This window comes from Phascolarctos cinereus, unplaced genomic scaffold (genome assembly GCF_003287225.1).
Source record: "Phascolarctos cinereus isolate Bilbo 61053 unplaced genomic scaffold, phaCin_HiC Scaffold_726;HRSCAF=1367, whole genome shotgun sequence".
Lineage (NCBI taxonomy): Eukaryota > Metazoa > Chordata > Mammalia > Diprotodontia > Phascolarctidae > Phascolarctos > Phascolarctos cinereus.
In genome coordinates this window covers 244,000,020-244,012,991 of record NW_027556098.1, presented here as the reverse complement: position 1 = coordinate 244,012,991, position 12,972 = coordinate 244,000,020, and the positions used below count along the sequence as shown (strand labels likewise).

The following is a 12,972-nucleotide window of genomic DNA, read 5'->3' as shown; positions in this document are numbered from 1 at the left end:
ATGGGGAATAAGGTTTGGGACATACATGCTGTATTTGAAAAGGTGAATATCTAACTTTTCATCTTAACAAATGCTTTTTGCCCATTAAAGTATTTATGTTTAAACCACCTTGAATTTAAATTTGATGCATATACTCCCATCATGAAGAAAAAGGTGGCAGATTTTTAGAATATGAATTATAGGTTAATCGATCATAGCGTTATATATTTTTATCCAAAAGGGACCTCAGAGGTCATCTTACCAGGTCATTTCATTTGGTAGATGAAGAAAGGATAGGACTGGTCCTTGAAGTAGATGGGATCATAACAGACAACGGTGAGAACCTTGAACTCTTAGTCCCTGTCCACAAGGGTCTCACTTAGATTCAGGAAAAACATGCACAGAGACGGAAACACAAAATATATACATAAAATAAGAATTCAGGAAGACTAGATTAACATTAACAACTGTGAAAATCTGGAAAGGCCTTATGTAAAGAAACAAAACAAAACAAAAAACACCAACATATCACTTGAGCTAAAACTTGAAGGGAAGTAGACTTCCAGGGATGGCTGACTGCTTCTGCAAAGCATTGTGGCAGGAGATTGAATGCTATATATGGGAATCGTAGATTAAGAAATGGAAGGGGTCTTACAGGTAATCTGGTCTAATCTCTTCATTTTACAGATGAGAAAATTGAGTCTCAGGGAGGTTGTAACCATTCAAACTCAGTTCCTCAGAAGCCAAATTCAATTCTCTTTCTACTGTACCATACTACTAATAGACCAAGTTGGTCAACTAGAGATCTGAGGTAGAACAATGTGAAACAAGTCTAAGAAAGGTAGGCTAGTATCATATTGTAAAGGGTATTAAATACCAAACAAGTACAGTTTGAACACATCTACTATAAGACTTAGATAGTCTGTTGGTTAGTTTTGATGAACTATCCTTTTGTTTTGTTTTTGTTTGTTTGTTTTTTAGCAAGGGATGGTAGAGAGATATATTTGGAAATTAAGGTGGTATAAAATTTAAAAGAATTTAAAAATTTAGAGTTTGTAATTTTTTTCTAGTGACAACAGGGAATCACTGAGGCTTCTGCAGCAAGTAGTAGCATGGTCACAAGGTCTTCTGAAATGTTGATTTGTTTGATGCATGGAGGATGGATCGTAAACAAGAGGGACTGCAGGCAAGAAGACAAGGACATTATTGCAATAGTTCAGGCAAGTGGTGATGAGAGTTTGAACTAGGAAGATAGGGGGAGGAAAAGCTATATGAGTAGAAAGAACAGATGGAAGAGATGTTCTAGAGATATCAGCAAGACTTGGGAATTAGCTGAATGCTCAGGGGGAGGCAAATGAAGAGGGTAGGATGACTACAGGGCTGAGAACCTGGAAGAAAGGAAGGACAGGAAAGAAAAGCATTTATTAAGTACCTACTATGTTCCAGACACTGTACTAAGTGCTTTACAAATATTATCTCATTTGATCCTTATGATGACCACTGAAGGTGGGTGTTGTTATTATCTTCAATTTACAACTGAGGAAACTGAGGCAGATAAAAGTTAAATGACTTTTCCAGGGTCATACAACTAGTGAGAATCTGAGGCTGAATTTGAACTTGGGTCTCCTGACTCCAGGCTCAGGGCTCTGTCCCCTACATCATCTAGCTGCCCCTAACTTGGGTGACTGGAACGATGGTGTTAAATACTCACTGGAATGCCTGCTCAGTGCCAGGTACTGTAGGTAACGAAGATTCAGAAGCAAAAATTAAATAGCCCTTGCTCTCAAGGAGTTTACATTCTATAGGGAGTATACATACTTGTATGTATACACATACAAGACACAGAATGCCCAAAAGTCCAGGTCCAGTTTTCTGTTATTACAACTTAAAACTTAACTAAGATTTTTGGGTCATCATATGTAGAAGATGCTAGGTAACTTAGAGGGGAGGCACTAGCAGCTGAGGGAATCAGGAAAGACTTTATAAGGGGTGACAGTTTTTTTTGTTTGTTTGTTTTTGCTAGGAAATAGGGTTAAGTGACTTGCCCAGGGTCACCCAGCTAGTAAGTGTTATATGTCTGAGGCCGGATTTGAACTCAGGTCGGTCCTCCTGACTCCAGGGCTTGTGCTCTACCCACTGCACCACCTAGCTGCCCTGGGAGGTGACACTTTTGAAGGAAACTGGGAAGCCTAGGGATTCTCAATAGAAATAGGGAAATTAGGAAGGACAGTGGGCTTGGGGTAGAACAACTCCATCTTGAATATGTTACAAACCTGCCAATACCTGGGCTTCTCGTTCCTTACACGTAACATCCTATCTCCTATGGACGTGCTTTTGCCCAGGTTGTGCCCTAAGCCTGGAATGCATTCCCTTTTTCCCTCTTGTGGAACAGAGGTTAAACATGTTCTGCTTCCCATAAGACCAAGTGTAGACCAATAACTGGGAGCTGCAGAGAAGCAGAGTTAGGCTTGATGTAAAGAAAAATGTTTCTAACATTTAAAGGTATCCCAAAGTGAAGTGGGATGCCTTGGTAAGAAATGGATTTCCCCTCCTTGGGGATTGGATCTTCAAGGAGAAGCTAGACTTTTGGGCATGTGGTCTAGAGGGGATTCTTGACTGGTTGAAATGGACGTTTTCTGAGGTTAATTCCAACTTGGATTCCATGAAACTCAGAATTTCTGGTAGCTAAGTAGACCAAGAAGCCCAGTTCTAGTTTGCTATGGTCTCAAGTGATCTTGTCTCTACAGCTCCACATCAAAATCATTTTCCTACTCCCTTAGTTTTCTTTACATTTTAATAAAATTTTTATATTCATCCATAAGTTATTTTCTTTAGGTGACTTTCCTATCTATCCCTTGGCTTTAAAAACATTTGGTTCTCAGTAATGGCAATATTGTCACATGATCAACTAAGATAGACTTAGCTCTTCTCAGCAATACAATGATCCAAGACAATTCCAAAAGAATCATGATGCAAAATTCTAGCCACATCCAGAGAAAGAACTATGGAGTCTGAATGCAGATAGAAGCATACTATTTTCTCTTTTTTTCCCCCCTTTCTTGTGGTTTTTCCCTTTTGTTCTGATTCTTTTTTCACCACATGACTAATGTGGAAACATATTTAATATGATTGTACATGTATAGTCTATATCAGATTGCATGCCATCTTGGGGAGAGGGGAGGGGAGAGATGGGGAAAATTTAGAACTCACAATCTTATAAAAGTGAATGTTGAAAATTAAAAATTAATCAATTAAAATTTAAAAATTAAGGGAAAAAAGAACATTTGGTTCTCCTTTGAGAAGGAAATTAAATCTTATCTGTGTTCATGGTCTCCATGGGAAGCAGAAGTAAAATAGTCCTCAAAACACAATCTCTAGGTGTCTAAAAAACCTAAAAATTAATCACTGTTGAAGAGGGCAGTGATTTGAACAAAATCACACAATGACAGACATTTAGGGCTCAGATGGACAATAGGGTTCACTTGGTCCCAACCTCTCATTTTTATTTCCATCTCTTAAATTTCTATAACTTCATGCTTATTATGACAAAAACTTCTTTGTTTACAAAGCCTACGATGAAGTACTAAACAAATGAGCTTTCCTCTTCCTTTTAAGTGTAATGGTTAGTAAAAAGTGAGTGCTCCATTTTTTATGATAACAAATCCTAAATCTCTGTCAGCTTGGAACCTATTAGCATCAGGTTGTAAGAATATAAATAATCAGCCTGCCTACATCATAACCTTGTACCCTAAACCATATAAACTGATTCAAATTAGTTGAATGCCCTTGCACCTCTGAACCTTCTCTCAGCTTATTCCCTAGGCAAGAAAAGTCCTACTTTAGATGTCAAAGTTTTCTCTCTTTGTGACTTACCCATGTTCTTCGTGCCTCTCCAGACCATACTGCTGACTGTCAGGACTTTCTCTACCACCATGCTGCAGAAACCTCCTCATCCTGGAAGTTCAATATATCCCCTAAATTTTTCACACTGGACATACTTGCTACTATGGTGCCTTCCTCTGATTGCCTTAAAATAGAGGTTCTGGGAGGAACCAGCCAAACATCCAGGCTAGCCATGTCTACATTCCTCCTCAGGTCCCCCACTCCTGACTTATTGGACTTTCTCTACTATGTCCTTATATACTTTTCAGCTCAATTTTATATGTATGTTCCCCTATTAGAGTGAGCTCCTTAAGGGCAGGGATTGTCTTTCTCTCTGTTTGTATCTGTATTCCTAGCACTCAGCACAGTGCCTGGCACATAATAACTGCTTCTCAAATGCTTGTTGACTTGGCTTCACTTACCTTGTACAATGTTTACACAAGTGCCATTAGAAATGCTTGCTGATGACTTCCCTGTCAAAACCCTTCACAATAGAAGACATCTATTCATCTTGTTTACCAGAAAATACCTCTGATGCTCTAAGATTTTTTCCCCCATAACTTTCTTGCCTCATTCAGAAAGCAGTTTAGCTTGCTATGATAGCAAAAAGGTAGTATGAAGGTCTATCTTTTTTTGTTGTTTCTCAAGTGGTCTTACCCAAAGGATGAGAGAATATAGAATTAGGCAGAACCTAATCACATCCATCTTTTCAAATGATCATTGGAAATATCATATTGCTAAATTTCCAAAGGAGAAACAAGGGTTTCTATAACCTTCCTAATTGACCATGCTTTATTCTAGACTATCACTGGGAAACCATAAAGGGATGCCCAGTATATTGCTCTGACAAAAAGTTAAGTGGCCTAGAGTAATAGCAGCAGCCGTCTTTACATTTCCCGTACAGTACAAATCCCTATGACATCACAACATGGATCCTCTTACATAAGGGCCAGTAGGCTTTAGCCTGGACCAGTTCAATCTGGGGTTCCTCAGTTTGTGTATGTATTTTGTAGGAAGGGGTAAGTTTGCAGTATTTGTTTGGGTTGGCTTCATAGGAGCTCTCCAGTAGTTTCAAGGTACCACAACCATGCCTCAATAAAGCCAGCTTGGTCCAGATCTCCTAAAGGGACTTGGGCCCCATAGGAAATAGTCTTAAGACAGATCATTCTTCCTATCCTTGGTTCCTCAGTCCTCCGGAATTGGCCTGTGCCAGCCCAAGATGGAACAAGAATACTGAGACTGCCTTGATTTAGACCTAATAATATCAATAATAGCTAGCATTTAGAATTTATATAGTGCTTTAACCCCTCCAAAATAAAGAGAACACTTAACAACAGGATGATATCACCACCACCACCACCTCCTCCAAAAAAAGGCAAGTCCATTTCACGGCCAACCTGGCCTATAAACATAGACTCCATATGCTGGGATATTGGACATCCAATTGTTATATTCAGGGGGTAGTGACAACCAATAAGTCAATGCTAAGATGTGCCCTAGGACACTGACATGAAGATTTAATGTATGAATAATAATAATATAGTCGTATGTCATTATCTCATTTTATTTTTTATTATCTCCTTTTATTTTTTATTATTCTATTTATAGTTTATAAATGCTATCCTGGGGAAGCTATTGGATTTATGGAAGCACTTGCTATAAACAATTAATTCTTTTTCTCCCCCACCTAATTATTTTTCATTTTTTAAAGTAGAACATATCACTTATATAATAGCACAGGAAACAAAAATTTTTTATCAAGAGATATCCTGTTATACTTTTATTCATCTCTTTAAAATTTACCTAATTAATTTGATAGCTTCTAGTTCCTCTGTAGTTGGCAATGAATTCATCTTCAGGAAAATCATGTTGAATGTGAAATCATCCAAAAAGACCGAGGCACTCTTCACATCACTAATAGTGATTGTGATTTCAGCTGTATTTGAAAATAATCTCTGTACAATTTCAGCCAGGTTCCCAACAGCAACATCTCCAACTAATAAGAGGTCAATTTCTGCCTAAAGGAGATGGGGGATGGGATGGGGGAAAGTACAAGTACCACACAGTTAGTATGGAGTCTGAGAGAAGATTCATAGCTGTCAAAGAAGAGAAAAATAAATTTATGCAAATATCCAGACTTCATTACATTAGTTTAGTTTGTATTATTTCTAGTAATTTCCCAAAAAAAGACTGTGTGGTTGTTTTTGCAAGTGTCTACTTTTCACAGAATCACAAAGTTGGAAAGGATCTCAGTGGCTAATTTGTCCAACCCTTATCTGAAAAGAATTTCCTCTAGAATATACCTCACAAGTGGTCATCCTAGCTGTGAGAAGAGATCTTCAATGAGGGGCAATTCCCTATCTCCTAAGGTAGACCAGTCCACCGTCGGATAGCGCTAATCATTAGAAAGGTTCTCCTTATAGCTAGCCTAAATTTGCCTCTTTGCAATGAAATTCTGTTCTCTAGGCACTCTGCCGACAAGCAGAATGTATCTAATCCCTCTCCCCTAACAAATGTATGTATGATGATGTTGTTTGTCCTTCCTTCTTGAAGAGGACCATGACATTGGAAAGGTGATGTCATGACTTGCAAGTGAATCGGATTTAAGTGAAGCAGGGCTATGCACAGTCACCAGGCTCACTCTCTCCTCCTAAGCCATCTGGGTCCAGCAGTGGCAAGATATAGATCAGGATGACTGAAGATGGCCCCAGATGCAGGGGGGGACCTTGGCCTTTTGAAGCTAAGGTCTTTCCCAGGTCTCAGTTTGTCTGAGGCAATGCTCATTCAGTGATTAAGACTAGGTAAGAAATGAGGCAAAAAATGGCCTCTTTTATCTAGAAAAAAAAATCTAAGGGAAGACCCTCAGAGTTTCTGACCAAACAGAAACAACTGCTATTTACATCTACCCTGAGCCATCAGAACCCAAACAATGACCAAGGTAGGCATGGGCTGGGACCTGTTGTTGGCCAATCAGTTAGAGTCAGTGTGTAATGTGCCTAACTGCCAGACAGGCTAATCCGAGGATCTCAGAAGATTCTTTGTGGCTCTGTGATTAAAAGAGCTCAAAGAGTGAGGATGTGGATACAACCCTGCACTTGGAATCAGGAATACTAATCTTCATAAATTCATATCTGGCCTCAGACACTTTACTAGCTATGTGACCCTGGGCAAGTCACTTAACCCTGTTTGCCTCAGTTTCCTCATTTGTAAAATGAGCTAGAGAAGGAAATGACAAACTACTCCAGTACCTTTGCCAAGAAAACCTCAAATGGGGTCATGATGAGTTGGGCCAGACTGAACAACAAATCATAACCCCAAATTTTCTCTTCTCCAGGCTAAACATCCTCAGTTTCTTCAAACAGTTCCGAGACTAGGTGAACTTGAGGTCTTTCACATTCTAGTTATACTTCCTCAGATGTCATCCAGCCTATCAACCACCTTCCTAAAATGTGGCACCTAGAACAGGATAATCTACATAGAGTTTGCCTAGGGCAGAAAGCAGCAAGATAATTATATACTATTCAATACTGGTTATTTTACCAGTTAAATTTGGAGGAGTAAAGTAGGGGAAAAGGAAGTAATAGATGATACCATAAGTAGAAATAAGGAAGACTGAATGTGCTAAAAATATACATTCATAAGCAATTGTCTACTGCTTGAGAGTAATACAATTAATTTAGATTCCCATCCAGAGTTCAAATACTGCCACTGATGCCTGCCATCATGTTAGCTTGGGCAAAAGGCTTCAGACCACTCCATGATACTCAGACTTCAGTTACCTCTGTAAAATGAGGAGGTTGGGCTAATTGGCCTGAGATCCCTTCCAACTCTAGATCTTGATCTAAGTAAGGGTGAACTTTCCCAGCCAAAAAAAAAAAAAGCACATAAAATCTCCTATGTTGATCAATACCAGAACTGGATTGGTGAATAGCCCCTGCACTTCCAGCCCAGGCAAGACAGGGAGACCCAGTCTCAGAAACAACCTCCACTCTCAAATAACAAAACAAGACTGAAAGAACCTAGCACAATGCCTTACTTGTAAAATTTGCTTCAGAAAAACTTATTGAATGAAATTATAGTGTAATGGGGACTTTCATGTGCTAAGATCACATAAGATAGAGGCACCCATACGGGAGATAGCAGGGATCTGATTCTGGGAGAAGACATTCTGTGTTGCCCTACCACATGGTCAAGAATAGCCCCTTCCCCTTGGCTTTGTAGCAGGAATAGGTTGCATCTTTTAAAACACCAGATTAAAAACAGCCCGTCAATTGGGGAATAGCTGAACAAGTTGTGGTATATGATTGTGATGGAATACTACTGTGCTATAAGAAATGATGAGCTTGAATGATGTTTCTTCTCCTGGTAACAAAAAACCTAGAAAATCAATAGCCTATTCTTCATGAAGTACTTATGTTTTCATTGAGTCAGAGTAATGACGTTCTGTAATGCAATGTTATAGGTGTTCTAGTCTCCTGGAAACAGCGATTATTGTGTAGATTTTGATAAATATCTTTGGGATGTTTGTCATATGTTAAGTAGTGGTTACTTTTTATACTTCAAAAGGTGAAAAGCCCTCCAATTTTACTGATGTATTTAGATAAATTTAGAGGAAACAAATTTACAGCAAAATTTTTAGACCCTTCCTTTTCAGTATAGAGTTTTCTGGTGCTAAATGGTACTACTCAGAAACCCTAAACATTAGTACTTCTCGGGTAAACAAGATCCCATGCCATTTATCTGCATAAGATTTTTAGGAAGCTCATAATCTGGAAGCAGAGTTATTTTCCTACAGTGAAGTAAAAATGAAAATAATTCAAATGGCTTCCTTCTATCACAAAAAAGTAAAGGCATGACTACTATGCTACTGGCCTTTTATCAAAATATCTTTCTGTAGAGCTGTCTTAATGCTATCCTATGTCTGGATGGGAAATAGTTTAGCTAAGATCAGGAAGTCACACCCTTCAAGGAGTGATGAGCAGTCCAGCTATTTCTAAGGACTCAGCTGCGTGAATCTGTATGCTAATGCATTTTTCTTTGTTAGAAAGAATGACCAGCTTTCAGTTCATAGGAACTTTAGTTAGATTCTATTCTTAGATCTAATGAGTCACTATGCCTCTTGAGTCTTAATTGCTATGATTTTAATGTTAAATGAAGAAAACTGAACCTGTAAAGTAGAAAGATCTCAGAGTACACCAAGGAACAATCTTCTTGAGGTCTCTTAAGAAGAAGTATAGAAGTTCCCCTCTACACATAATAATGAAAACAATTCTTTACCCAGTTACTTTATGTAGGCTAGGGGTTTTTAACCTAGAGTCTAAAATTTTTTTTAATTAGTAACTATATTTCAGTATAATAGGTTTAATTTTACAATTCTATATTTTATTTTATGGCTTTAAAAACAATTTTCTGAGCAGAGGTACATAGGCTTTTCTAGATCGCCAGAGGGGTCCCTGGCAACAACAAAAAAGGTTAAGATCCTGGCTTTAAGCATTCCTTGAGCCATTTACAGAGGAAGACTTCTCTGGAAGGTTAATCCTAAATAAAGATTATTAAAATTAGATTACTTGCCTACAGATTAGCCACAGTGCAAAACAAAGCTAGGAAAGCAGTTTAGAGGAGCACAAACTTGCAGCTTGTTAGCAATGGGGCAGGCCTAGGGAAAGCAGTGTTAAAGTGCCCGGAGTCTGAAGGAGGCAAAAGAGAAGGCAAGGGTAGGTAGGAAGAAAACTGCTTTACAACTTTGCCTGGGGCCTAACTAGAGGAACATTCAGAGGAGGAAAAAATTGGCAGACCATTGTCTTCCAGTAATGTTAAATAATTTTCAATCAACTTTTATTTAAAATTTTTATTCAGTTTAAAATTACCTTGCAGGAGTTTTAAGATTCAAGAGCTAGAATAAATGTCACCCACTTTACACATGAGTAAAGTGAGGCCCAGAGAAGTAAAATGGCCAAGAATTTAGATGTGGTAAGCAGCAAAGCCTGGGTTTTTACTCACTCTAAAGCTAATTTTTCCACTAACCATACTGCCTCCCAAAGGGTCAGTTTCATTATCTCCATGACTATCTTTAAGGGATTTGAGTGGGGAGGGGCAGAAAGAGTAAGCAAAAGGAACTTCTAGTGAACCTCAGTTTCCTCATCCATAAAATGGGACATTACCTACTGAACCCATCCTTCTAGTCTGTTGTGGGACAACCAATGGATAATGCTGGGGCTTCAAGTGCTAAGTAAAGGTCAGTTCTTTTGAAAAACTGTCAGACTTCTTTGAAAAGATACTTTACTGAATGCGTTAAGTCTGCGCTTGTGATCAATAGTAACATTTTTGACTTATATAAACACAACTCAACTAAATCTGGTGCAGGGATGCTAATACTTTTTTTCTTTCATTTAAGCACAAGTACTTTTTTCTTATTTTAACACTTCTTTTATCAAATAAAAATTATGAATGCTTTTTAAAAAATAATAATCAAGCAATACTCCAATACTTTATTTGAATTCTGAGCTCAATGTAACAAGCAGAGAGTACCCTAGCCACTAACATTTTTAAAACATTGGATTGTCATTTGCAATCTGGAGCATACTAAGCCCTTAATTAGTAACAGCAGGTGCTGAAGTGCTTAAAGCAAACTACTGCATTTCACCGAGTTGTTATTTATGTCGTTGTTATCACAACAAACAGCACTGACTCAATCAGTGGCAGCTGCACCACAATAACCCCTATTCTAAGAGCAAATGCTGGACTCCTGTTTCCTCAGGAGTGAGGGGATTTAAACTGCCACGCCCGGAGAAACATGCAGCACTTAGCCCAAATACAACAAGAAGCACTATTAGGGCTTCAATTTTCTTGAAGACAGAGACTAGTTCTATCCTTTTGTACCTACTGCCTAGGTACATTACTTAGGTATACAGTAGACAAAGTTCAGTTTTGTGTAGGTATTAAAGATATATTCTTGTACAGTAGTAATACTTTTGAATTTAAATGAATCCACCTCGACCTTCAATTAAGACAGACGTGTTAAGTATTCTGCTCAGGCCCACCCCTCCCAGTGCTACCACTTTACTTTCAGGAAGCTCATTTTGGTTGACTTAAAATTTAATAGATTAAGAAAATAAAGATAAGCTTTAGGAAGCAATTCCCGTCCAAACTTAGAGATCTGACAAAGGGAGAATGTGTAAGCTACCATAACTATAACAAAGGAACAGAAATACTCTTTCTTTCTAGTAATATTTTGGATTTTCCATTATTCTAATTGTTAAACACATCATTGGTCATAAATTTGGATTAAGATACAAGAGATTTCAGGACTCTACCTCAGGCTCTATTTCAACTAATGATTAAATAATAGAAAGGAGGTCAACTTCTGTTTCAGAATGAAATGCTAGAAAATAAAATTTTCAAGTTTTAAAACTAAGGGATCGATTGAAATAAATGGCTTCGAAATTTTTCACTTGGTCTCTCTTTTTAAAAACTGCACCTTAATCTAGGGAAATGAAATGGCAGGCCACGTGGGCTAAAGAGTCCACCTGTTTTTCCTCTTTTGAAAAGCCAAGCTTTCCCTTATCCGTCTCTATCATCTGGCTCTTTTTGAAGATCAGCAGACCACACCCCACAGCTTGGGGAAAACGTGGGGAAGCAGATAACTGAAAGAGCTTTCCCTTCTCTCAGTCCCACAGGGTGCAGGGTTCTTAAACCCCACTGGGGTTGCCCCCCTGGCACCCTGGGTGTTTACTACACAGGGTGGAAATGGGGCAGGCCTGCGAGTGGCAGCCAGCCCAGCTGAAGGAAGCCTCTTGTGGCACTGTCAACTGCTTTTTTTTTTTTTAACCAACCCTAGCCTTCCAGCTCTATGCCCCTGTTCAGTGTACTCGATGCCCACATATGTAGAGAGCGAGTTCTGGCAATACAGAACGAACGAATAATTCGGCGCAGGCCTGTCCTGGCCTGGAGGGCGAAGCTCTCAGCCTGGCTACGCCTTCTTAACCCTCCAGTTTCTCGACCCCTTACCTTGGAAAAGACGTGGTATCGATCAGCGCTCGTAATTGAACCCGCCATGACCCTACTCCCCACGTGCTGCGGGGAGCCCTGAAAGCGCTGCACCCCGAGGGAACTCAGACAGAAGGCAGTCTCTGCCTCTACCTGGCCAGCCCTGGGCGGCGGCCGCTGCTGCTACAGCTGCAAGCAAATGGCTCGTGCCTTTGCAGCTGAGGGCCCTCCCCGTGCGTCCGGCGCAGCCTTAAAGTGGCCCAGACTGACCTAGCCTGGAGCCCCTTCAGGCCTGGCCGCCCAGCTTGAGCACCACCATACGCAAGGTTTGCTTGTGTGTGTATGTGTTTAAACGACTAAAACGCTGGGCTAAAACGTTGGGACAGGTGGGTTTGCTCACTAGGGTCACCCCTGAAGCTTGTTGTATACGGTTGAGTTGGAAGCTTTCCTTCAACTCAGTGAGAACTTTTAGAGTTCCCAGAAATTGCATGACAATTGCCACTGAGGGTAATCATGAGCCTTAACAAGTCCTAAATGATTATTAAAGGAGGTTCTTCATGGGTCTCTTTGGAACCTGTTTCAGTAAATTCCATTGCATGCCGTTGCCTATTTTTTTTTTTTAGAAACTGATACACAGGAGAAAGCTTACAGTGGATACATAGTTATAGTTAATACATCCGCATTTGGATCTTTTCCCCTTATACCTATTTTATTTATTATGATTTCTCCACTGATGGGTGGGGTGAGGGGATGTAGATAAAGAGAGGGAGTTAGTACTTGTCATTTCATATTTTCGAGGAATCTTGAGATCTCACTTGTATTTCCAATACCAAAATGTTTTACTTGAACAGCTGTGACAGGTGGGCTCTGGGCAAGCTTGCCATCATTGGTTCATGAACTGCACCATATGTAGCCTGCTGATGGTATGTCATACAGGCCTAATTTATATCATGAGGGCATGACAATGCCATTATGGTATATTATAATATGGTAGGAGGAAGGGAAGAGAGCTCTTCCCTATTCTTACACCACGTTGCTCTACATAACTCCTACAGATTGCCTACCCAAATAAAGTTTAAACTTTCTTCACCTGACCCTTCATGTTCTTGTGCCACCCTATATGTC

General features: G+C 39.5%; 1 protein-coding gene across 1 annotated transcript in view; it reads right to left on the bottom strand.

The window, feature by feature from the left end:
- The window catches only part of SOHLH2 (spermatogenesis and oogenesis specific basic helix-loop-helix 2), a 64,232-nt gene extending 52,175 nt beyond the window's left edge, over positions 1–12,057 (bottom strand). The window contains exons 1-2 of the mRNA XM_020978723.2: positions 11,869–12,057; positions 5,665–5,879 (exon numbers count right to left, since the gene is read on the bottom strand). Of these exons, the coding sequence (XP_020834382.1) occupies positions 5,665–5,879; positions 11,869–11,916 (263 nt within the window). The 5' untranslated portion in view covers positions 11,917–12,057. The remainder of the gene's footprint in view (positions 1–5,664; positions 5,880–11,868) is intronic.
- Between the last annotated feature and the right edge of the window lie 915 nt (positions 12,058–12,972).